At 51.4% G+C, this 26410-nt stretch overlaps 1 protein-coding gene across 1 annotated transcript; it reads left to right on the top strand.

The window, feature by feature from the left end:
* Positions 1-69: 69 nt before the first annotated feature.
* On the top strand, positions 70-26410 carry GOT2 (glutamic-oxaloacetic transaminase 2). The gene is made up of 10 exons (XM_006271711.4): positions 70-203; positions 9138-9294; positions 10833-10961; positions 17508-17567; positions 17674-17835; positions 19206-19310; positions 19722-19872; positions 21556-21721; positions 23605-23755; positions 24589-26410. Exons 1-10 carry the CDS (start codon positions 121-123, stop codon positions 24709-24711), a joined length of 1287 nt encoding a protein of 428 aa, XP_006271773.2. The 5' UTR covers positions 70-120; the 3' UTR covers positions 24712-26410.

Genomic DNA, 26410 nt, shown 5'->3' with positions numbered 1-26410 from the left:
GGGCCCGCTGGGCGCTCGTCTTACGGCTCCGCCCGAGGTCTTGCTCGTCAGCGCAGACGGTAGCCAGGGCAGTGTGCGCTGCAGCCTCGTGTGCGCCTGCGTGTCCCAGATCCGCGCGCCATGGCCCTGCTGCAACCTTCCCGGCTCCTGGGCACCGCGACCTCGCGCCGCGCCTGCCTCGGCCCTGCCGTCGCCAGAGCCAGGTGGGTCCCGCGGCCGGGGGAGCGGGGGGCGCGGGCCCGACCTGGGGCTGCCTTGTGCTGGGGGTACTTGGCAGGGTAGCGGCAGTCCCGCTGAGGAAGCTTGTCTCTCCGCGGCGCCCGTACATGGCGCGGGTGCTGGGGTCGGGTCGCGGGAGAGCCCCGGATTGGTTGGGCAGGGAGCGCGTCCGATCGGTCCGATTGGCTCCTGGGGCTGAGGGGCCATGCGTGCCCTTGACCGCCCGGCCTAGAGGGCGGCGGAGGCGCCCACGTGCACCTAAAGCACAGCCCTTCCCGGGCCGGGGCTGCCCAGGGTCGGATCCTGCGCAGGGAGCAGCGGCCCCTGCGTGGCCCTTGCCCTCCCCTGGGCCACTGCCGGCACATGGGGTCAGGGCTGCACCCCCCCCCACCATGTCCGGGCAGGCAGGTGGAGTTAGGCCTGGGCAGTGGCCAGGGGTGCTAGGGTCCGGCACCACTCATCTGGGGATTTCCTGTAGCCAAAAAAAGTAGGAGCTCAGAGCTGGCCTTGCCCAGGGGCAGGCAGTTATTTCAGGTGGAGGGCCGCTTACTGAGTTTTGGCAAGCTATACAGGGCTGCATGACAGGCAGCCAGGGGCAGATAAATATTAATTTTCTACATTTGTAGGGGTCCTGTGGGTTGGATAGAATGGCCTGGCAAGCTGCATCCGGCCTGCGGGCTTCATTTTGCCCACCCCTACCCAAGGGGCATCTGGAGCCTGAATGTTAAAAGCGTGAGGGCCTCTGAGATGGGAGGGGAGTTTATATTGAGCTCTGCTCCTGAACCCTGGGTTAGGTGCTGCTGCTGGCCCCGGGAGCAGTGTTTCTCTCCCAACTGTCTGCGTGAGCCAGGTGGCGTACCAGAGGTAGTTCTGGCCTGGAAAATTCACATGAAAGAAACTAGTGTTTGAAGAGAGTGTCAGCTTTGACTTCTGGTGATTGCTAGTTAGCTTTCATCTTAGTGAAGGGGTGTCCAACCTTTTTGAATATGGGGCTGGATCATGAACTTTTTATCACCCAATGGGCTGGTGAGCCATATTCGTATTTTAGTACCCCCCGGGCCATATGTTGGACAAGCCTGAAATAAAGCAAGGCTGGCATAAACCCCCACCTGTGCTCAGCTAGTGACAAACTACAACAAATGATGTCCTGGACCAGCCATTCCAACAGCTGGGGCCCCCCTTCTGTCTACTATAACCACCATTTGAAGGCAGCCCCAGAAGATATTTGACAGCCGTGTTAAAATATGTGACCAAACCAATGTAGCCGGTGCTCTCACGCAGGCCAAGGGGCCGCCTATGGCACTGCTTCCCCAGACCTTGCCCACACTAGCAACACCGCTGCCCGAAGTCTTGGCAGTGCTTGGGCAGGCACAGCTGGGGCCCAGCCAATGCGTGGGACGGCAGAACTGCAGGAGCGAAGCCAGTTCCCAGCCTGGCAGGATCTCAGGCCTGGTCTGCCCAGAGCGGCTCCTGGCGGGGGAAGGCCTCGGGGGAACACGGGCCACTCCACTCCTCCGCACTTCCCCGCGGTGAAGGCAAATGGCCCCTGGGAGGACACAGGCAGCCACCGCAGTAGGAGAGCGGCGCCCAGCTCAGCCTCAGGGAGCGACAATTCCCCTCCCCCCCCCCCCCCCCCCCCCGGCCACCCCTTAGCAGCACAACCCCATGAGTCGGCGCTGCCTGAGGGGGGCTGGAGCAAGGTGGCTGCTGCACCACAGCCCCTCACTCGCCAACCCACGTGGCCCTGCTCACCATGGTGCCCGGCCGCCTGTGCACGCAGCCCCGGTGGCCTCAGCGCTGCGAGCCCAGAGCGTGGGGCCCAGCGGACACCAGCTTCTACCGCCTCACCCCGCAGAGGTCACACCAGGACCTCGCCTGCCAAGGCGCCCCCCCGCCGCCCGGGCTGCCCTGCCGACTGCCTGTCCCAGGTGCTGTGCCCCGTCCCTGCCTGGCGGGTCCTGGGGGGCGAGCAGGATGCTGGGAGCAAGGGTCCAAGCTGGAGACAACTAAAAGCGGGTGCTGTCCTCAGCTTGTCCCGTCAGGCGCAGCCCTTGGGGCAGCGGCAGGACCTGGCTCACGTGACATGGGAGGTCACGTGAGCCCGACCCAGTGGGGGTGAGCAGCTCCCTTCCCTTCCTCCACCTGCCTGTCCCTAGCGAGGGACCTCGGGCCACAGAAAATGGCTTGGGGGGCTGTATGTTGGACAAGCCTGTCTTAGTGGATCCCAAAGCACTACTGTAACCACAAGCATACACTACTACTGATGTGCAGCCAGAGCTCAGAGGATGCTGGGGTGATGTTTGGTTCAAAACATTTAATTTGAGACAGATGTCATCTTAATTTTAATTGGGTGGGATAGGGTGCCTAGGTCACATGTTAAGAGGTGAAGCAAGTGCACACCCAGGCAGGAACATGCTTGTGTCTCAGGCCTTGACTTCCATTTTGGGTCATCTGTTCAAATAGTCTCTGTATGTGGGATTTGTACATGTGTGGCTGTTCATATTTGTGTAGGCAAGTGCTCATGCGGTGCACTGAAACCAGTAGTGAAAGTTACACCCTTCACTCTTACTTTCAGCCTTCCCCTAGGAAACAAAGCATGTGTTCTTTCTGAGACAGGCAAAGTTTAAACTCCTGCAAGCAGGGTGGGAAGAACCCCCCTTTTTTTTTTCTCTGGCTGAATCCTCTCCCTCCCCTGCCAAATGCAATGCACCAGGAACAAGAGAAAAGAGTTTCTTCAGACTTCACCCCAAGCCATTTGGCTGCGAACATGAAACTCATCAGCCCTAAATCTAACCTTCAGGTGGCTGTGTTAAGCCAATGTAAGCAGGAGCTTGGAACAAAAGTACTTAATGCTGAGGTGTGCTAAGGCTTAACTTTATGTTGATTCCCCCAGATGCTTAACTGCTTGAGGAGCACCCTTCAGCTTGTCAGCCTGCTTAAGTATTTGTAGGATTGGGACTTTTAAGCAGCTTATAGTGCTTAGTTTTAAGTGAAAAGCATTGTAGAAAGAATCTCAAAAGTAATTGCAAACATCTGGAGCTCTATCTAGGTAACAAAAAAGAAAGCTTGTGGGTGAGCTTGTGCATCATCCATGTGCATATAGGGTACACCATCCTGTATAGCTCAATCTTTGACTTCTGGTTATAGTTAAAGGGGAAAATGGAAATGTACCTCAATGTGCAGGTACGTGGACTCCTTCTTGCCTTGTACCAGTTATTTGCCTCTGAAGGTATCCAAGGTAGTGTTCTCTTTTTGTTTAAATTGTCTGTTGCAGATTCTGGCTTCTGGTTAAACACCCTTCCAGGCGATGCTCAAGAAGGCTGAATATTCATATTGCATGATTAACTCTGTCTCTTCCTGAGGCTGATCCTGTACTTTAAAATATTCATTGCCTCCCCAGTCCTCAAATCCAGAGCAGACTTTTTCAGTTTGTCAAGCCTTGCATCCTCAATGACCTCCTTTCATGATGCTCTTGCCAGTAGTAGGTAAAGATGCTCTTTATTTGGGGGTCACTTTTGACACTACTGTAATTCAAATAATGGCCTGGACTAGTTTAAGAGGGCCCAACTACAGTTGGGGCCCCACTTTGATGGTCTCATTGTCCAGCCATACTGGAGAACACAGTAAGTCACCTCTTGGACACATGGGTGACAAGGCCGATAACACGGTGGTTCTCAACCAAAGTTACATGAACCCTTTCCAAGGGTACTGTGACATGAGTGCCTCCATTGTTGGCTACAAATGTCCAACTCGGGATCCTTAAAATTCTGGTTTATTAGGCGGATTGAAGCACTGTAATGAAGTTAAATCATAAACCTTGGGGCTGGTCCCCTCACACACATGCACAGACACAGTAGCAAGCTACAAGAGTCAGGTATACCTATCCTACAAGAGCTGGAGTCTGCCGTCAAGGCTTCTTTCAGCATGGTGTTATCTTCCAGAAGGGGGTCACGGGCTGGTCCTTCTGGCTGGACAGGTCGGGTGCTGGTCAAGTTGGAGATCAAGAGGGTGCCCCTAAGGGTCACTTTTCACTGCTTTTTATCTGTCCTTGGCAGACTTTGGTGACTCCCCAGTTTTCAGGTTTGCCCAATCCAGGGGTCGTTGACCCTCGTAGGACTTCCCCCCTCGGTGGCTACTGGATGGCATCTGTCAGCCCCGTCGTCCACATGTATGTGCAGGTTTGGGAGTCCATTGATGAATTTTGAATAGGGCTCTGGGAGCGATCTATCTGGAGATATTCAGCCCAAAAGTTGGTCCCCGGCATTGATTAACTCAGGCCAGGGCTTCTAGCCCTTGATCAGTGAGGTTTAGAGATTTCATAGATTTCATAGACATTAGGGCCGGAAGGGACCTCGGAAGATCATCGAGTCCAGCCCCCTGCCCAAAGGGCAGGAAGTCAGCTGGGGTCATAGGATCCCAGCAAGATAAGCATCCAGTTGATGCTTATCCAGATGTCCCAGTTGCTACATTGTCTTCTATTGATTTCTTCCCTTGGTTGATCTGCAGTTTCCTTAGGTGTTAATTGCTGCCTGCTGCTACTGTGTTACACATTCAATCGCTGATTCACTCTCTCTTTCAGGGGCCAGCCTGACACAGGGAAGGGGCAGTTTGACTCCTGCCCTTGTTAACATTGTTACTAAACACATTTATAGTTGAAAGGTGAGGAGTATAAAATATAAGCTACAAATGCCATGGCACACAAATAGATAAAAATACCAAAATACACAGGGAGATACAAAATGCACACATACAAATTTTAAAACACAATTCCTTATCTTAAAGTGAAAGAAAGAGGAAGGAAGAAAAGGTAGAAGAAGAAAAACTTATTTAAAGAGGGGAGAGCAAATGCAGGCAAGAGGAAAAGGGGGCTTTCTGCTATACCATGGTCAAGCTGAACTGCCCCATGGACAGCATCTGTGGCTGGGCCATATTCTTTGCTGGTCTGACTCCACATGCTTCTCCTGAAAACCTGTGCCGGACAGGGGGGATTGTCTTGCAGCCCTCTGTTTCTGCAAGGACTGTGGCAAGAACATACACTCCAGACATACCCCTTTGCACTGCCAATTATTAACCAGTCATATCGGCAGCATGGAGAGCAGCGTCCGGCAGGTAAGCTTGTGGGAGGTGCAGATCAAGGACCCCCGTAGTGAGGGAGGGAGGGAGGGGGCAGGGTGGGGCAGAGCCACGGGTGGCTTGTGAGGGAATTTTGGGGTGGTTAAAGCCCATCCCATAGTCCCCCTCTCCCAGCATTGATGCTGCCCGCCACAAGCACAACCCTGGCCCAGCCCTCACCGGAAAGAGGCTAGCGCATCCTCTGGCCCCGAGCCCACAGTGGGCAGCTCTAATTCGGGGCAAATGCCCCCCATGCCTCCACCAGCAGGGTACCAAGTGGTGGGAAGCCACCCCTTCCCCACCCACCCTGCCCCAGCCCCACTCCCTACCTCACTGTGGGTGCCTCGATGTGCCCCCACCAATGCCTCTCCCCCCCAGACTTCCCAGCCAGATGCTGCTCTCCAAGCTGCTTGGCTGCATTCCTGGCCATGTGCATGGCTACACTGACCAAAAAAAGCCAATTGCCAATAACGTCAATTTTGCCTTTATCGGTGCTGATCTAATATGGACTGATATAGTGGTGGACCTCTACAGAGAAAACTAGTATGGGCAAGAGCATGGGGTAGGACCCTGGTTGAGAAGCACTGAAGTAAGCAGAGGCATCACAACAGTGGTTCTCAACCAGGAGTCCTGCCAAATTCAGAGAGGTTGTGGAGGGTGCTCTGCCTCTTCTTTCCCCCTCTTCCTCCCTTCCCCTCCTTTTCTACCCTTTGTCTTACTAATGTCCAGCTATTTACTTTTTTATAGGCAGCCTCTTCTACCTTGGAAAACTACTACAGTAGTTTCCCTTACTTACCTTTGGCTTTTTCCCCCCTCCCTTCCCTTCTCTACCTTTTTGTTTTCCTAATTTCCACCTATTTATGTTCTCACTGACATCCTGTCACACTCCTAACTTCTTTCAATCACTGAAGTCTCAGAACAGCAGACTCCCTATGCCTGAGGAAGGATGATTGCGCCCAAAAGCTTGCAAAGAACTTTTTCCAAACTACTCAGTTGGTCTAATAAGAGAGATCACATCTACCCAAAGAACCTTGAGAACCACTGCACTAATAGATCTCAGTGCTGCCCTTTACACCTGGCTGCCCGTACTGTCACTTGTCTGTCACAGCATTATAAAAGTCAAATGCTTAACTGCAAAGCACTGATTAGTCATTGTATGTGCTTTATAGGGCACTTGCCCCCCGCCTCCTTTTTTTGAAGAGTCCAGTCCAGGCCCCTTTCTCAGGATATCAGTTTATGTATGGCCAAGAAAGCTGTCTTATCTAGGTGAGGTGGCTTTCCTGGCCCAAAGAACTTATCTCCTTCGGTAAAGCTCTGTATAAACTGACTTAGGCATAAGCTTTGCTGAAACTTCTCTTAATTAGTCTACAAGGTGCCTTTGTGTCCTGCCTTCTGCCTGACTTATCAGCGTTTGACAACCCTTTGTTCTATTACTTTAACAAGGAGAACAGTATAGATCTGCTTTTCTCTTTTCAGCTCAAAGGTGCACAGGAGATGAGCATTGCATGGCAGAAAATTTTCTTAGCCCTCACCTTCAAAATCCTGCTACTCCCCAGATCCCACATGGGGGTAAATATACACATTCATGTTAAGGCACAATCATGTGTACTGTCAGCATATCCATATGCTATGTAGGACTGCTGTCCTTTGTCTTGGAGCTATATTTAGTACTCCCATTGTTCATGATGAGGACTCTCATTAAAGATCTAGCTGCTTATCAAAGCAAGGGGACTATCTGATGTCCTCAGTTGCGCGGATTACCTCCAGAGTCTTAGGGCCGCCACTGGGTGGGCAGCTGTCATGTCACAATGTCCTGTGGTCAGGTCCAGATGAGTTCTTCCGTAGTTGTCTTAAAATGTTTCGGGGCCGCCACTGGGTTTTGGCGGCCAGCGCCATAAAAACATCAACAGATTCCTGGGGACAACAAAAGAGAAAACAGGGCATGCACGTGCAAGGTCTCATCAAATCAAGGGGACATGTTAAAAGCTCCAGGTCTTCTCTTATGCCACCTACTGTAGAAACTGAGTCCTGCTTGGGTGTAAGATAGGGTCAAACAGAAATAACAAGGCTTCTTTTTATGTCTGACTTGTTGCATCCTTGACATTAATTAGGAGGACCTCTCACTCCTTGGAGTGACAGTGCTGCAGATGGGACAAGAGCAGGTGGCTAGAAAGGATGGCCCTGGAGCTGCTTCTGCCTCTTGACTTCCCCTTGAAACACACCTGACCTCCTTACTGGAGTGGAGAGAGCAGGATCAGACCACCCACCTCAAATCCTAACTCCCTGGTAGACGGGGATTGTGTCAGCAAGCTGACTTGCTTTCCATGGCCGCATGCAGATTGGTCAAGTATCTACCAGTGATGCATCAACGAAGACTGTGAAGGCCAGTGTAACACACCTGGAAGCAAGTGCTATAGAAAACTGTTCCCTGCAGTGAAACACAGACCTCAAAGTGACTCTGTGCTGTGAAATACAGATCTTTCACAGCACACTGACCTGAAAGTGACTTTGGGCTTTGATTACCCTGAGCTGAAGACTTTTCATACTTCCGTGGTCTCTGCTTATGAAGAGGGTTTGTATTCTAGCTTCAAAAGCTTGTGTTAGAGCAGCAGATTTTAAACAAACAAAACTCCAAGAGAAATTATAGCATTTGGGGTTGCAAACCCTCTGGTATGTTGGGAGGTGGGGAGGGGAGGCTTGTCTGGTCGGGGGGAGCCTGAGAGCTGCCAGGGTACAGTTATTGTCAGAATTTGGGACCTTGTGTACTAGGTATCCTGTGCAGCGAAATAGGAATGGTCCTTGTGCTAAGGAGCTTGCAGCCTAAGACTAGTATGATTAAAGATGAATTTAGCACAACATAAAGCTGTGGCTTCTCTCTCAGGGTCTCGCTGCTGCATAGCAGCCAGAGTTCCCACTGACTCCAGCGAGTTTTTAGTGTTTGTTAATTGATGGAGTCTAAATGTGGATCCAGGAGACTGGTGATCTGAGCATCTAATGGAGCATAAATTGTTTAAGATGGTTCTTCCCATTAACAGTGCTCTTACCTGTTTTAGTCCCTATAAACCGCTTTGTGAGGGAGGAAGGATATGTACCTTGGTGGACAGAAATACAGCTACTTGGCTTTTAATGTCAGACTGAAGTTGTCAAACTTTGAGATGCCTAGCTTATGCGACAATCCTGCACTTGTTTATTAGTTTGTAATGATAAATCGATATGGGGTAGGTCCATGTTCATACCAACTCTTTTTCAGGTATGGTTGAGAGCCTGGCTCTGTCCCAAACAAGGCTTGGAGCTGCTATATTGGAATTTATGCTGGTTTTGGATCAATACACTGCCTTGAGATACTGGATCAGTTTGCATTCAAAACTAACATCATCAACACCAGCAGTCTAGGCTGGGATGTTCAGTGACTCAAGTCACTGAATTTCAGACTCCCTTAGAAAATTCCATCCAGCTTATACCGTGTCTGGTGGTTGGACAGAGTTGGCACTGTACTTTCACTATAGTACCTTTCTCCAATCCTCTACAACAGAGCTGGGAGACAGATTGTGTGAGCAGTGGGAGACATCCCAATTATTTGAAACTGGCAAAACTGAGAAACAAGCACTGTTCCTGAACTATACCTTCCTGGGAGGGAAATTATGGATTTTGTTTACAGAAAAAAAAGTTTTGGCCTGGGATCTTGTGGCTCCAAAGTGATCCTGTTTTAGGTGAGCCAGTAACCCAGGCTGTAACAAACAGCCTTTTAATAGATGTGAATACAGAGCTCTGTTCATAACTAGGCTTCCTTTTGGTCTTCATTGCAGCTCCTGGTGGTCTCATGTGGAGATGGGACCCCCTGATCCTATTTTGGGAGTGACAGAAGCTTTCAAGCGTGACACCAATGCTAAGAAGATGAACCTGGGTGTTGGGGCCTACCGGGATGATAATGGGAAGCCCTACGTCTTGAACTGCGTCCGCAAGGTAAGCCTGCTGCAGAGCAAGGATATCTTTTGGGTGCAGAGACTGAAATACACGCATATGTGGTAGCTGGGGGCTAGTCTGGGAAATTCTGCTGAGTCTCCCTTACTGGATTCTTTCTAATCCAGTGTGAAGTGCAGAGGTGCTGTCCTTGAGGGATTATGGTGAAGGTGGGATTATTTACCTGGAGGCTTACAGCTCTGTACTTCTGTTACTTGCTGAAATCAGTCTCTGGCCAGCTGCCTGTGTCAGGTCACTCTGCCTGTTTTTCCAGCTCTACAATGATTCTTCTTTATACTCAAGTCTTTCATGGCAATTTTGGTTTTCAGGGCACATTCAACAAAACAGTTCTTTTGTCTGTCCTGGGCTTCAGCTCCAGAGGTTCCTTTTTAACCCCTTGCTTCTAGGTCCTGCAGCAGGGTCCTGGCGCTCTCTAGCTGTGTGGTCAGCTTTTTCTTGGAGAGTCACTTCCCAGCTAGGTCTGGATCAGCTAGGCCCTAGCTCTTAACTGTGGCCTGTCCTTTTATGTGACCTTTTTAAGAGAGGACAGTTTTCTCTAGGCATTTAGGCCATGGCAAGATCTATTCCCATGTTTTGGGACTAAGGATATATTTCTCCTCCCAAATACTCTGATAACTATTAATAGGCTCTGGACATGTTGCTGGTATTTCTTGGCTGGCTGAAGTAGGCAGGGTAAATGTATAGAGAGGAATGTGTGGCCAGCAGCCACTGGTCCTGCTACCACAATCTGAGCTGAGTTGCGTGAGTAGTTTGGATTTTCTCACCTACAGCCTTGTCTCCTAAGGAATCCTTCTCTGGTCTGCACCAGTTTTCATGGCAGTTGGCAGCTCAGTGTAGACAAGGCCATGGCAGTTTAAACCAATTTTATCACTAGTTAACTTGGTTAAGATTTTGGAGATCTAAATTACAACTTACGAGATCCTCTTTTGTACTATAGCTCCAGCCATTTTCTAGAATGATGCAACTACTCTTGTAATTTTTCCAGCGTAGTAGAGGCTTACATCTGAGCTGGCATGATAGGCTTATTACTACAGCACTGAGGGGCTTGGGCCATATTTGCACATACAGAAACTTTGCTCTTTTGTAAATGAGAAGTCCTCCCTTTCTGCAGAATGGTTTGGTTGCAGCCAACAGAAGGAACAGGTAGCTACTTGTGGGCACTTGCAGCTAGTAGGCATTGAGCATGTTGCTTCTGGTATCTGGCTCATAGCATTTGCTAGGTCACTAGTTGCTCCACTAAAGCAATGCTAGAGTTAAAGTCTCAATGCTGTGTATCAGGCTAGTTGTAAACCTTGCCCTTCCTCCAGGAGAAAGCTGTCAGCAGAAACATTTATTGGTGTTTTTGACTTTGGTTGGAGCCCTGACCTCTGGGGGGGTACTTCCTGTTTAACTGAGTTATCATACCATCTCAAAGAGCAGAAAGCAAAGGAAACTTTCTTTTCTTTCGCCTGACCCCAGGTTTTGGAAGTGCCTTAGGGCCCTGTACAATAGTGATATTGAAGATGTGTTCCTCTCCGTAGGCAGAGGCCCAGATCGCTGCTAAGAAGATGGACAAAGAATACTTGCCGATTGCAGGGTTGGCAGAGTTCAATAAAGCATCAGCAGAGCTGGCACTGGGTGAAACCAGTGAGGTTATCAAGAATGGCCGGGTAAGGAGCTACATGGAAAATGTTAGAGCAGCCCGCATTGTACAATTGTTCATTCTAACATGCTGTCCCTGTCATTGTGGTGCTTGTTGGTAAACAATTCAATATTCACGTGACATGTATTTCTCAGAATTTTTAAACAGCAAAGGGAATTACATCTGTGGCATCTCATCAGTAGGTCTCAAAGGAGTTTAATGTAGTCCTTCCCCATCTTCAGAGCAAGGAACAGAGGCATAGCGAGATGAAAGTGACTCATGCACAAGCCAGTGGCAAAGTGGGGAGGAGCTGCCTGGCTTATCAAGTCCCGCTCTAGGTTAGCAGTGGCTGAGTTCTGGTCCCTGTGATGGCAGCGGTTGAGCTCCCCTGCAGTATCCAGAATCACAAAAAGCTAGCGTTCCATTGTCCAGGCTGGATTTTGAAGTCAGCAGTTCTGGTTTCCCAGGCCGTTAGATATAGTATTTGGTCAAACGTAGTCATATGTTCTTGTACAGCTAATTCTCTTTATCCTAAAGCTGTATTGGAAGTGAGAATTTAAAATGGACAAAAACAGGAGTTAGCAGTCTATAGTCTTCAGGCCAGCCTCTGGATCCAGCCTACAGCAGCTAAGGTGATTGGTCTGTGGTGTGGGGCTGCTGAGGGGGCACGGACAAGTTCCTTCTGTCTGTTCTGTGCTGTTTGCCCTGGTATATTCCTGTGCTGTGCTCCACCCCTCATGCAGAGCCTCTACTGACAACCCAGCCCTGGGCACCCGACCCTCACTGCTGGTTTTGCCCCTTGGCATGACTGTTGGCCATGGGAATCTAAGTGGAAACTGGTGAGGGGCACAGGAGTGGTGGGGCAACAGCAGGCCATTAGTCTACAGCAGCAGTCACTTCATGGGCTCTGGCCCATCATTCGTAAAGATTGCCAACCACTGACTACACGATCTATGGTCTCAACTACATGTGCTTTGTGCACTAGCATTTTGTCTTGCATGGGTAGTGATGAGCAGGTTTTCTCGGATTTAAAAAAAAACGACAACACAAAACAAAAACAATTCCTAAATTCTTTGATTTTAAAAAAACCCCAAATTGCATTTTTCCACAATTAAAAAGAAACGCGTCTATATATTAGTATCAGTTGAACACAGCGTTTTATTGATATATTTACAATGTTAAAGCAATTTGGAAGCCTACCAGTGCCTCAATCATTCTACTAAAATAAATTCTAAGTACCTATATATTTTGGCGTTTGATTTTCTGATTTTTATAAGGGAGCATCAGAGTTCCCCCTGCCCACTTCAGTCTCCAGGACATGGGTCCAGCTGTGGCTGTCTCCTGAACTGCTTTGTGCCACTGAGCAGCCCTGATATGCCAGTGCTCTGCCCCTGCCATTGCCCCTCACTCCCCATCCACAGTTCTCCCTCCTACCCCACTTCCCCCAGCCATGCTGGTACCCCTCTCTCCTGACCTACAGCCCCCTATCCCTACCAGTACCCCTCACTCTTGACCTGCAGCCCTTACCCCCGCCAGTGCCTCTCATTCCTGACCCACACTGTCTTCCCCCGCAGTCCCCCAACCTTGCCAGTGCCCCTCACTCCCAACCTATAACCCCCACACCTTCCAGCACTGCTGGTGCCCCTCACTACTAACTCGGAGCCTCCTGCTGGGGGGGGCCCCCAGCTGCCCCCGCATGGTCTCACAGGATGGTGATATGCAGGGACCTTCAGCATGAGGGGTATGCAGTGCACCTCATGCTGCCGTGTGCCACAGGCAGCAGGAGAACGGTGAGGGGGGCTCCAGATGGTCTCCATCCCACCCGGACCACAGCGTGGTGGCTGCAGTGGTTCTGGTGCATGCAGGCAGCAGTGGAGCAAGTCTGGCCCTGGTGTGGGCTGGAGGAAGAAGGGGATGCCTGTGGCACCCCCTGCTCCAGGCTGGGGCCCCTGTGTTGCTCCAAGCTGGGGCTCGTGTGCTGCACTAGGAGGCCTGACCATGGCCCCCTGGGCAGGGTCTCCCCACCACCCTGCCTCTGCCGCTGAGAGCACAGGTAACAGCCCTGGGTACTGCTGGCCCAGCCACACAGCGCCCTGCTAACCAAGGGTACTGAAGGCACTGGCTGACGTCATTGCACAGCCACTGGTGGTAATATTTGAACACTCGTGGTGCACGGGCCAGGTCCCAGAGGACTGGAAAAGGGCCAGTGTGGTCCCCATTTTCAAGAAGGGGAGGAAGGAGGACCCAGGCAACTATAGGCCAGTCAGTCTCACCTCCATCCTAGGCAAAGTCTTCAAAAAAATTATCAAGGCTCACGTTCGCGAGAGCCCGGCAGGACAAAATATGCTGAGGGGAAACCAGCACGGGTTCGTAGCAGGTAGATCATGCCTGACTAATCTAGTCTCTTTTTATGACCAGGTGACAAAACGCCTGGACGCAGGAGTAGGGGTGGATGTCGTATACTTTGACCTCATGAAGGCCTTCGATATTGGTATCCCACACCATACTGGTGAACAAGTTAAGAGGCTGTGACTTGGATGACTACACAGAGGCAAAGCGCTGCTCGACCTGGTACTGGCTACTGGGGATGACCTAGTCGGTGACCTAGTGATCGATGGGAAGCTGGGTGACAGTGACCACGAGCTGATCGCCTTCACCATCCGCTGAAAAGCTGTCAAGTCAGTTAGCAACACGGAAGTCCTTGACTTCAGGAAAGCCGACTTTGACAAGCTCAAGAGGCTTGTCAGTGAGGCCCTAAGGGACCATGACCCCAGGGAGAGGGGAGTTCAAGAAGAGTGGTTGCTCCTCAAGGGAGCAATCCTCAATGCACAAACTAAGTCTATTCCATCTCGGAGGAAAGGCAGCAAGAGGGCACAGCAGCCCCCCTGGCTCTCCAGGGACCTAGCAGACCTCCTGAGGCTAAAAATAAAGGCCTACAAAGGATGGAGGATGGGAGTCACCTCCAAGGAGGATTATTCTGCACTGGTCCAGTCCTGTAGGGAGCATACCAGGAAAGCCAAAGCTGCAACTGAACTCCAACTAGCTTTGAGCATCAAGGACAATAAAAAGTCCTTTTTCAGATATGTGGGGAGCCGGAGGAAAAACAGGGGCAACATTGGACCCCTGCTGAACAAGATGGGGCAACTGACAACTGACGCCCAGGAAAAAGCCAACCTATTAAATGGGTACTTTGCGTCGGTCTTTCATCAGTCCCATGAGACGCCCATGCCCGCTACAGGACAGGGAAGTCCAGGTGAGGGTGATCCCCTGCCCTCCATTAATGTTGACTTCGTGAAGGAACATCTTGAGAAGCTGGATACCTTCAAGTCAGCCAGCCCTGACAATCTTCACCCCAGGGTACTCAAGGAGCTGGCGAGCGTCATAGCCCAGCCTCTAGCGCGGATCTTTGAAAACTCTTGGCGCTCTGGTGTAGTGCCTGAAGACTGGAAGAAGGCCAATGTGGTGCCTATCTTCAAGAAAGGGAGGAAAGTGGATCCGGCTAACTATAGATCCATTAGCCTGACTTCTATCCCGGGGAAGATCTTAAAAAAGTTTATTAAAGAGGCCATCCTTAATGGACTGGCTGACGCCAACATCTTAAGGGATAGCCAGCACGGGTTTGTTGCAGGTAGGTCTTGCTTGACCAATCTCATTTCGTTCTACGACCAGGTGACCTATCACCTGGACAAGGGAGAAGAGTTTGATGTCATATATCTTGACTTCAAAAAAGCCTTCTATCTGGTATCCCATGATCACCTCTTGGAGAAACTGGCCAATCGTTGCCTTGGGTCCTCCACGATCGACTGGCTGGAAAATTGGCTCCATGGTCAGACCCAGAGGGTAGTAATTGATGGAAGTCACTCATCATGGTGTCCTGTGACCAGTGGGGTCCCCCAAGGCTCTGACCTTGGACCCATACTGTTCAACATCTTCATTAATGATGTGGACACTGGAGTCAGAAGCGGACTGGCCAAGTTCACTGATGACACCAAACTTTGGGGAAAAGCATCCACACTTGAAGACAGGCAGGTGATCCAGGCTGACCTGGACAGGCTCAGCAAGTGGGCAGATGAGAATCTGATGGTGTTCAACGCTGATAAATGCAAGGTTCTCCACCTTGGGAAGAAAAACCCTCAGCATCCTTATAGGCTCGGCAGTGCTATGTTGTCTAGCACTATGGAAGAAAGAGACTTGGGGGTCACCATTGACCACAAGATGAACATGAGCCTGCAGTGCGATGCTGCGGCTAGTAAAGCGACCAAAACGCTGGCTTGCATCCATAGATGCTTCTCAAGCAAATCCCGGGATGTCATTCTCCCCTTGTACTCGGCCTTAGTGAGGCCGCAGCTGGAGTACTGCGTCCAGTTTTGGGCTCCACAATTCAAAAAGGATGTGGAGAAGCTTGAGAGAGTCCAGAGAAGAGCCATGCGCATGATCAAAGGTCAGGGAAGCAGACCCTACGATGACGGGCTGAGAGCCCTGGGGCTCTTTAGCCTGGAAAAGCGCAGGCTCAGGGGTGATCTGATGGCCACCTATAAGTTTATCAGGGGTGACCACCAGTATCTGGGGGAACATTTGTTCACCAGAGCACCCCTAGGGATGACGACTAGGTCGAATGGTCATAAACTACTAGAAGACCGTTTCAGGTTGGACGTAAGGAAGAATTTCTTTACTGTCCGAGCCCCCAAGGTCTGGAACAGCCTGCCACCGGAGGTGGTTCAAGCGCCTGCATTGAACACCTTCAAGAGCAAACTGGATGCTTATCTTGCTGGGATCCTATGACCCCAGCTGACTTCCTGCCCTTAGGGCAGGGGGCTGGACTCGATGATCTTCCGAGGTCCCTTCCAGCCTAAATATCTATGAAATCTATGACAGTCCGGTGGGTGGTGAATTGGCTAGAGGGTCGCACCCAGAGAGTCGTAGTGGATGGGTCGGTATTGACCTGGAAGGGTATGGGCAGTGGGGTCCCGCAGGGCTCGGTCCTTGGACCGATACTCTTCAATATCTTCATCAGCGACTTGGACGAGGGAGTGAAGTGTACTCTGTCCAAGTTTGTGGATAACACAAAACTGTGGGGAGAAGTGGACACGCCGGAGGGCAGGGAACAGCTACAAGCAGACCTGGACAGGTTGGACATATGGGCAGAAAACAACTGAATGCAATTCAACAAGGAGAAATGCAAAGTGCTGCACCTAGGGAGGAAAAATGTCTAGCATACCTACTGCCTAGAGAATGACCTGCTTGGTGGAACGGAAGCGGAAAGGGATCTTGGAGTCCTAGTGGACTCCAAGATGAACATGAGTCGGCAGTATGACGAAGCCATCAGAAAAGCTAATGGCACTTTATCGTGCATCAGCAGATGCATGACAAACAGATCCAAGGAGGTGATACTTCCCCTCTATCGGGTGCTGATCAGACCACAGTTGGAGTACTGCGTGCAGTTTTGGGCGCCACACTTCGAGAGGGATGTGGATAACCTGGAGAGGGTCCAAAGAAGGGCCACTCGTATGGTTAAGGGCTTGCAAGCCAAGCCCTATGAGGAGAGACTGGGACACCTGGACCTCTTCAGCCTCCGCAAGAGAAGGTTGAGAGGCGACCTTGTGGCTGCCTATAAGTTCATCATGGGGGCACAGAAGGGAATTGGTGAGGCTTTACTCACCAAGGCGCCCCCGGGGGTTACAAGAAATAATGGCCACAAGCTAGCAGAGAGCAGATTTAGACGACATTAGGAGGAACTTCTTCACAGTTCGAGTGGCCAAGGTCTGGAATGGGCTCCCAAGGGAGGTGGTGCTCTCCCCTACCCTGGGGGTCTTCAAGAGGAGGTTAGATAGGCATCTAGCTGGGGTCATCTGAACCCAGCACTCTTTCCTGCCTATGCAGGGGGTCGGACTTGATGATCTTTTGAGGTCCCTTCTGACCCTAGCATCTATGAACCCTGAAGGATCCTACACCCCCTTCCCCTGCTGGAGGGGCAGGCACCTCTAGGAGGGCCCTGCTGCCAACAGCACAGTGCTGGGCTTGCCAGCAGCACCAAGTGCTGCCTTGGAACCCCCTGACTTGCCACAGCCCTGGTGCCTGGACACCTTCCCCCAGCACCAGCAGGCACTAGCCTTTCCTCAGGCCCCCTACCGAGGTGCCCCCCTCCTCAGGCCCCTGGACAGTCCCTAAGCCCTGACCTTCCTGCCCTCCTCCCCTGCCCCAGACTTTCTGTATCCAGCTCCCAGGGCTGCTCCAACCACACTGCTTGGCTGTATGCCAGCCACATGTGTGCATGCACCTTCTGCTTCCAGTTGCTCTCCCCCAACCCCAAACAACTCCTTGCAGGTTGGAAGGCTGCCAGCCTGCAAGGGAAACCTGCAGCTTCCCATGCTGTTGTCCTTTAAAGGAGAAAATCTATGTTTTTCCATTGGAATCAGAACACCTGGATTCCTAGTGATGGGTTAAAACACATGAACTAGATACTTCTCTGCTCTTTGCCCACGAAGCACTTAAGATGTCAGTATCTGTTCAACCTGGTTGATGCCATGTGTGGCAGGTCAGTGTCTTACATGTTTGTACCTTTCTTTCTTTGCAGTATGTCACTGTGCAGAGTATTTCTGGGACTGGGTCTCTGAGAATTGGAGCCAATTTCCTGGTGAGTTCCTAGGAGGTGATGAGAGGGGACATATCTGGTTGCAGCACATTCAGGGCCCTGGGACCCTGAATCTCCCACTTCAACACATTTTCTTTCTCTGCCATAGCAACGATTCTTCAAGTCTAGCCGTGACATGTACCTGCCTAAACCATCCTGGGGCAACCACACCCCCATTTTCAGAGATGCAGGCTTGCAGCTGCAGGCCTATCGCTACTATGATCCCAAGACCTGCGGCTTTGACTTCTCTGGAGCCTTGGATGATATTTCTGTGAGTTGGATTTGGAATCAGGGTGGTGAACAAAGGTAGCATCTAGGGGTACACCAATAGAGGTTTTGGGGGCCAATACTGATCCGATATCCAATACAGCTGCCATCAGCTGGTAAGTGTGTTGTGGTGGAAGGGGAGGGGAGAGGGAAGGGTCATGGGGGCAGATCAATGCCCCCCCCCCCCCCCCCCCCCCCCCCGGCGCGCGCGGGGGGTGAGGGAAGGGGCAAGTGCTGCCCAGCTGGGGTGGGGGGAGGAAGGGCATGGGATGGAGGCTTGGCTTGTGGTGGGGGGGAGGCTCCTGCCGCTGCTTGCATCCTGGGAGGGTGGGGGGAACCTGCGTGGTGCAGGGCGGGCTGCAGCTGCACGGTGGAGCCAGCACTGTGCGGGGCTCTTCACTGGAGGCTAGGCTCAGAGTAGGCTCCAGCAGCACTAGGAGGAGGCTGCAACCACCCCAAGTTTCACCACAGCCCCATGCTGCTACCCGGCACAGCCAGGGCTTTTCCTGGTGGTTGCGTGGAAGCGGGGTGTTGAGCAGCGGCTGTGCCGGGCAGCAGCAAGGGGCTGGGAGCAGAGCTGCTGCAAAATTTTGGGTGACTGCAGCCTCCTCCCAGCGCCTCTGGAGCCCAGTCCAAGCCCAGCCTCCAGCGAAAAGAGCTGCACGGGCCAGTTCCATCCTGCAGCTGCAGCCTGCCCCGCACTGCTTAGATCCGGGGTTACACTCCCCCTGACACCCCCACTGCCCTCCCGTGGTGCAAGCAGCAGTGAGAGCTGCCCCCTTCCCCCCATGAGCCACACCTCTGTTCCACGTGTGCTTCCCCACCCCCAACCCTGCCTGGGCAGTGCCTGCCCTTGCCCCACCCTGCTCGCCACAGTGGGCATTGATCTGCGCCCCCATGCCCCATCCTTCCCCCTTCGGACTTAGCAGCTGGAGGCAGCTCTCCATACCGTGTGCTCTGCTGCACTGCGGCTGCATGCAGCATGGGCTCTTGTCGGCCAAATTATTGGCCCCATCGAGCCGATTATCTGATATATAGATATAGATGCACCTCTAGTAGCATCTGTGGGTTCTTGAGCATCCTTGTATAACCTTTAGGCTGAGCCTGACTCAGACCTCTTTCCCCCTATAACTGGAGTGTGAGAGTTCTCAGAACTTTGGTTTGAGACTTGCAAGACTCTTCACACTCCTGAGGGCAAATTTCCTTGCTGCTGCCTTGGTCAGCTCCTTCTTTTTGGCATTACTTTGTCTTCTAAATCACTGCTTGCCCCAGGGCCTCTCACTTGTGTCTTGTACAGCAGCCTGCATCTACTACTGAAGAAGGAAAAGGTAGCTTTTACAGCTCTCTCACATTACTCTCTAACATCTTCCTTAGAAAATTCCTGAGAAGAGCATCATCCTCTTTCATGCCTGTGCTCACAACCCCACGGGTGTGGACCCAAGACCAGAGCAATGGAAAGAGCTGGCCTCTGTGGTAAAGGTGAGCTGAGTTAGAGTTGATTCATGTGTCAATGTCTGACTTCTGTGTTGGTGTTACTCTTCATAGAATCATAAAAAATTAGGGTTGGAAGGGACCTCAGGAGGTCATCTAGTCCAAACCCTTGCTCAAAGCAGGACCATCCCCAGCAAGATCATTCCAGCCAGGGCTTTGTTGCGCAAGGCCTTGAAATCTCCCAAGGATGGAGATTCTACCACCTCTCTAGGTAACCCATTCCAGTGCTTCACCACCCTCCTGAGTGAGAGAGTTCTTCCTAATATCTGCCCTAAACCTCCCTTGCTGCAACCTGAGACTGTTGCTCCTTGTTCTGTCATCTCTCATCACTGGTGAAATGGGGGTTCAGTTGTGAGAAGGAACCTGGGTGAATTGCTAAACCTTTGCTTTCACTTGCAGAAAAGGAATCTCTTTGTGTTCTTCGACATGGCATACCAGGGCTTCGCCAGTGGGGACATCAACAGGGACGCCTGGGCTGTGCGTCACTTCATTGAGCAAGGCATTAACATTGTGCTGTCCCAGTCCTATGCCAAGAACATGGGCCTATATGGTAAGCAAGGAGAGTTGGCTTGTAGGATCCATGACGCTCTCTGAGAACTTTAATTTCCAGGCTGCTGATGGGGAAAGCCATTCATGCTGTAGTGATCAAAAGTCATTGCTTTTTCAAGACCACCCTAGAGGCATCCCTCATCCCATCTGGTCTTTGTCCTCACTCAGCCTCTAGGAGGAGACATGAAAGTGCATGCTGCTGTAGCTGTGAACAAATGGATGGTCTGTATCCCTGAGCATGTTTTGCTCCATGAATGAGGTCTATGCTGTCATGGGGCAGGTCTAATCAAAACACAGCAGTCCTGTAACATGCAGCAGCTGTTGTGGTAGAACAGGGGTGGGCAAAATACGGCCCACAGGCCCCCTAAATAATTTAGAAAAGATGTATCTGTCTTTGGTTCATGTAAAAAATGACGAACCAGGGGCAGTAGGACCCAGGGGAAGCCCAGTGGGCTCCCACAACAGGCCCCAGCCCCACCCCCCAGCCAGAAGCCCCAGCAGGGACCTTGTGCCTGTACCAAGCTGGAAACTCAGGTAAGGCAGGGAGAGCAGGGGAGGACCCCAGGCAGGGAAGGAGCCTGGGGAAAAGTAGCCTTTCCCTCGCCCCGTGGTCAGTGCTCCCTGCTGCAGCTGCTCACAGCCCACGCGGGGCTGTCCTGAGCAGAGACAGGCAGCCCCATTTGAGCGGCTGCAGCATGGGGCGCCAGCCATGGGGCGGGGGAGGGGCCGCTCCTCCAGTGCTCAGCACCAGTTTGTAACTCACCCCCACAGCCAGCCTGGGCACCTTGCCGGCTCTAGGCTCGTCCATTGGGGCTGTGCATGGCAGCAGCAGCTGTGGCCCCTGCACTTGTCGCGCCGGGCATTGTTTACTGCTGCCCGCCCAGAGCTTGTGCACTGGGCAGCACAGAGGTGGCGATGGCAAACACTGCCTGGTGTGGCAAGCAGTGGGGGGGGGGCTGCAGCTGCTCCTGCCACAGAGCAGCTCCAGCAGGCGAGCCCGGAGCCAGCACAGGGCCCAGGCTGGCTGCGGGGCTGGGTTACAAGCTGGAGCTGAGCATGGGAAAAGTGGCCTCCACCCCACCCCCCCAGCCAGCGCCCTGTGCTGCAGCTGCTCGCAGCCCACGTGGGGCTGCCTGTACCTGCTCAGGACAGTCCTATGTGGGCTGTGAGCAGTTGCAGCAGGGAGCTCCAGACAGGGGAGGGGCCACTTTTCCCTGTGCTCAGCACCAGCTCTGTCCCTGCTGGGGAGCAGGGGGTTGGGACTGCACACTGGTCCCAGCCTGGGCTGGGGGGGCCACTGGGAGTAAGCAGGTGCACGGGGCACACTGGTGTCCCAGGGCCCAGAGCAGAGCAGCAGCAGTACAGGGTCCTGGCTGGCAGGGGCTCTATGGAGCCAGGCCAGCTCCCTCCTCTCCCTGCTAGTGCAGCCCAGCCCAGCTCCACAGACCCCTGCCAGCCTGCGCCCTGGTCTGAGCCCCACTGGTGCTGGCCCTGAGACATTGGGACATTGGTCCCAAGATGGTGACCAGGGGGTGGGGCACCTGTCAAGGGGTGGGGCTACCCATGTGGCCCTCAACAGCTTGCTGAAACTGGGTAAGCGGCCCTCCACCTGAAATAATTGCCCACCCCTATAGTAGAAGGATATGATCTGACCTCGCCTGGCCTGGCCTGACCTGTGTTCTAGGGGAACGTGTGGGTGCTTTCACCGTCATCTGCAGTGATGCAGAGGAAGCCAAGAGGGTGGAGTCCCAGCTGAAGATCCTGATCCGTCCCATGTACTCGAACCCACCCATCAATGGAGCCCGGATTGCCTCCACCATCCTGAACAGCCCTGACCTGCGGCAAGAATGGTAAAACAAGTCTCCTCCACCAGACACCAGCTTCTTCCTTATCTGCTCATGGTGGGGAAGAGGCTGAGTAGAAACAATGCAGACCAAAGTATTAAATAAATCGACATGGGAATGTCTTTATCGCAGGGAGGGAACACAGCAGAATAAAACTGCACTGGAGGGTCCTCTGGCCCATGGCCTATCCTTCAACTGCCTCCCTCAAGAAAGGAGATGCTTCAAGAGGCTTCCTCTTGGGAGAGGAGCTCCTAAGCAGGGCCCATTTGTCCCACTGAGCCAGCTTGGTGACTTGGCTCCAGGAGAGATGCTTCTCTGTTTCCCTTGGGGCTGACTGCCACTCTTGGGAGCCCCAGCTCAAATGCACCGCTGAAAAGGTTTCCGTGCTTGGATTTTCTGTCTTATGGGGCTGTGGAGCCCTGGCAAGAAGCTGCAAAGTGAATGAATGAAGAGCAGAGCCACTTCACATCTATTTACCTGCAAGCCTCTTGGCTGCTGTGGGTGTGTAATGTGCACTTCTAGAGCTTCCCTATTTAAATGTAGTTTATCTTGCACCTTCCTTTGGCTAATGTGTTTTATTGCTTGTCTCTCAAGGGAACTGTATCAAATAGTAGCTTATTCAGAATTTCATGGTAATTACACACCTGCACCTGTGGCATCATCCCTGTAGAAATGCAGGCTGGCATGTGCTGTTCCCTTCCATTTTTAAGAAACCACGAAACAGCTGTGATGGTGACTTAGCTTTCACTTTTCAAGAGATCTGTTTTCTGTCCCTACAGCTTTGGGCACCCAAGGGTCTGGCTGGTGTCATGGCCTTCCCTTCTCCCCACCCAAGTACATCTCGGCTGGGGAAGTGGGAGCATGCATCTGAACTTTCAACTGCCCCAAGAAAGACCAAGGGTGATAGCCCTCCCACCCTCACTCCTGTTTTCTGATATAACTCCATCCCCCTTTCCCAGCCCTTGTGATAGCTTGGTAGAATTCAGTGTCCCTGTAGGCAGTCAATTTTGCAGAACAAAGGGAAAGTTTTGTTCTGCTGGTTGATGCTGTGCTACCCTCTCTCCTTCTGGCAGGCACATATCTAGCCTGATGTTTGTGTGCCTGAAATACATGTATATAGACCTAAGCCCCAGCAGATGAGGCTTGGATAGATTGCTTCTGTGTATTGTGTCAGCTAGTTATTTTGCCAGGTTTTTTTTATTTCCGTCCCTCATTCCTAGTTACATCTATTGAACCAAACTTTATCATGGACTGTGTCAGAAACTTAGGCTCCTTTGCGATAACTCTGTTTTTTTGTGTGATATGTTGTCCCAACCCTCTGCCTTGAGAGATCTTGGGTCTCAGCTTGGTCCCCACTGAGCAGGAGTCTGTCACAGAACTTTTTAGGGCGGTGGTTCTCAACCTTAGGCTGGAAAAATAATAGAACAGTGTGCCTGTAGCAAAGATCTTGGGAAGACTGCAGCAGGTCAGAATGTTTTTCCATTTGAATGGATTCCTACATGAAATCTCTGGGTTTATCTTGTGAATCGTGTACATGTTTGCATACCTAACAGTGCTGCTATGGAGCAGAATGCTGGCTGAGAGTTGCTGTTCTCTGGGCTAGTAAAAAGCAGTTGTCTTCCATTACCAAGGAAGAAGAGCAGATTGTAGCCAGCACTGACTCAACTAAGACCTTCAGTTTTGTTCTGCCTCTTTCACTTTAGTGATCTCTTGCCCATTGCACAGTGAAAGAGTATATGGCCAGGTTAAAGCAGCAGTGCACTCCAGGCAGACAAGCTGCCTCTTGACTGGATGTGCAGTGAGGAGAGGGAAGCCTTGGAGTCATTAGGATGCTGCTTTTACCCTGTCCTAGTCTGCATCCTGTGTTCATACATGTGCTGTCCCTGCAGGCTGGGAGAGGTGAAGGGGATGGCTGACCGGATCATTGGCATGCGCACCCAGCTGGTGTCCAACCTCAAGAAAGAGGGCTCCTCCTACAACTGGCAGCACATCACTGACCAGATTGGCATGTTCTGCTTCACAGGGCTGAAACCCGAGCAGGTGAGTGCAGTTCCTGTCTGATCAGGATGAATTTACTTTTAACTGGGGGGTGGGGGGGTGGATAAGGGAAACAGCTGGAAGGAGGCTAATGTCTGTTGTAGGTGACATCAGGCTGGGCTTATGGCCCACATGCTAGTGGAGGAGGGGATGACAAGTGCTTGTGTTGTTAGGGAAGCTGAGGAAATGGTGGTGACAGAGAATTGAAGAAAATGTTTTTGCCCTGGTTGTGGATGGTGAGGAAACAGCCTACTTTTCTAACCTACTTGGCAGCTTAGTTAATGCTTGAGCAATTTAACATCTCTAAAATTCTGTGCAGTCACTTCATCTTCAGTGATTTGCTTTTTAGCAAGTTTGGTCCTTCCAGGTTTGAACAACAAAAATTTTATATTGAGCCTGCTCCTCTTAACAAGGAAGTTGCTAGTTACTCTCATGTCTGTTTCCCCTTTTTTTTCCTCTCCACCCACCCAATCAGTATTCTTAACCTTTTGGTTTTTGTTTGTCTCCTGTGACACGAGCATTCCTGCTCCCTTTCCCTCTCCCCACATTGCTTGAACAAAGAATCCAAAGGAATATAACCATAAGGTGCAATGATCAGTAATACTCTTAACGTATGGTATTAAAGTTCAGCTAGAGCAGGAGTGGGCAATTATTTCTCTGGAGGGCCTCTCTCAACAAGTTTTGGTGAGCTGTCAAGAGCCACATAAGCAGGCTGTGCTCTGGTCTGAGTCTCTAGGGTTTACACTTGCATTTTAGGCAAACTAGATGGGACTGGAGCGCCCCATGCTGCCAGGTTGGCCCTGGATGTAAACTTGTATGTATTGCTTGTGTTTCAGGTAGAGCGACTGACTAAGGAGTTCTCCATCTACATGACTAAAGACGGCCGCATCTCCGTGGCAGGGGTCACATCGGGCAATGTGGGTTACTTGGCTCATGCTATCTACCAAGTCACCAAGTAAATGCAGCAGAGCAGCTGGCCTGCCCCTCAGCAGTCCCTGGCCTCTGATTCCAGAGGATGGAGAAAGTGAAGGGCGTTTAGGGGGGGCAAGCAGATGGCTTTCAACCACAGCACTTAACTCAGTCATTGAATGTATCTTGTAGACAAGGCAGTGGCTAGAGGCTTTGCCACGGGTAACCAAAGCCACTTGCACTCCTCAGGCTGGCTTCCTCTCTTCCCTTCAAAAGCATCCTATTGTGAATTGCCTCCTGACCCTACGTGGAAGTTTTTCAGACTTGAAGTCAGCATCCTGGCAGGATTTCTTCAAACATTTACATCATTAGTGTTTGAGTAGCACAAGCACTGAGTGCTCACTCCCTCACCTGAGAGTGTTTTTTAAAACAGTTACTCGCTTAAAACGAGCTAGAGCAGGAGTCAGGCCCCTTCCTCCCCAACTCTGCTCTTTGTGCTGACACAAGTCTATACAGTTGTAGTTTTGTGGGGGTTTTTCTGATCAGCTCCTCAGGACATTCTGGTGTCTAAATCTGATGGTACCGCTTCTCCATTCTTGTTTGCTTCATTGCTGCCCTTCCTACCACTTTCCGCAAATGTCCCTGAAATTGAGGTTCTGCTCTGAAAAGGGCTGGTCACTAGAGAAATCTTTGATCAATGAATGTAGAACCCTCGTGATCTCTCTCTCTCGCTCAAATTTGAAGCCAGACTTGCTTGTTTAATCCTGAGACATGACAACTAATACTGTTGAACTCTGTCTTCCTAGTGTTTATCTGAAGCTGAGTGTTAATGGTTGAGCCCCTCTCCTTTCTCTGTCAAGATACTGTAACTTGAAGATCCCTTTTCAGTGAAACATTACAGTATGTGCAATTTTTTATAATTGAGTTCTGGTTCTATCGTCCCTCATTACACAGGTAAAGACAGCAGTGTCAGCTGTGTGTCCAGACATCCCAGAAACTGTTTTGATCTTGTGACTGCCTGTGCCTGTGGATTTGAGCCACAGCTGCCTGTCTAAAATTCTCACCCACTAAACAAGTAACTGGACCTGTTTGAAAGGAGAGAGCTTTAAGGCCCAGCAGTTCCTTATGACTGGGAACTGTTTCCATTGAGGGGGAGCAGGGGCAGGATGGAGATCTTCACTGCAGAAGGCAAAGTGATAAGCATGTGCCTGATGCTGCTGCCTCTTCATAAGTATTCTCTTCTCCTTCCCTCAAGTCAAAGGGACTTTTGCTGCCACCTTTTCCTTTTTTTGCCTCTTACACAGCATTTTAATCGCAGGCAGTTTTGGATTCTGAAATTCCTGTTGCTAGCAAACTTCCCTGAAGATCTACTAGCCTGTCTGCCCTCAACTGCCACCATGATCTGGAGAAAAGCAGTAACAGCTCATGAGGTAAAGACTGATTTCCTGTTTCTCAGGTTAGGAGAAATTGATTGCACTTTAATTGCAGACTTCATGCATATGGCATGGCCTTTTCCTTCTGCCCTGGAACTCCTGAAGCTGCCCACCCAAAGCCCCTGATTGTGCAATAATAGCTGTTGGTGCTAGTCTGTCATGTGGTTGGGGATTGCTGTTTTTTGTGCTGTGGTTTGAAGCTTCTGTCTCCAGACTCTGACCTTCACCCGTTATGGAGAGCCCTCTGCTGTTGTGTAATTGTTTAGGCCTTTATGCAGCCTGTCCTCTGTTACAATAAATCTAGAAATGGAGCGCA

This window comes from Alligator mississippiensis, chromosome 10 (assembly GCF_030867095.1).
Source record: "Alligator mississippiensis isolate rAllMis1 chromosome 10, rAllMis1, whole genome shotgun sequence".
Classification (NCBI taxonomy): Eukaryota; Metazoa; Chordata; order Crocodylia; family Alligatoridae; genus Alligator; species Alligator mississippiensis.
The sequence above is the reverse complement of the archived record's forward strand: the minus strand, read 5'-3'. Positions and strand labels throughout refer to the sequence as shown.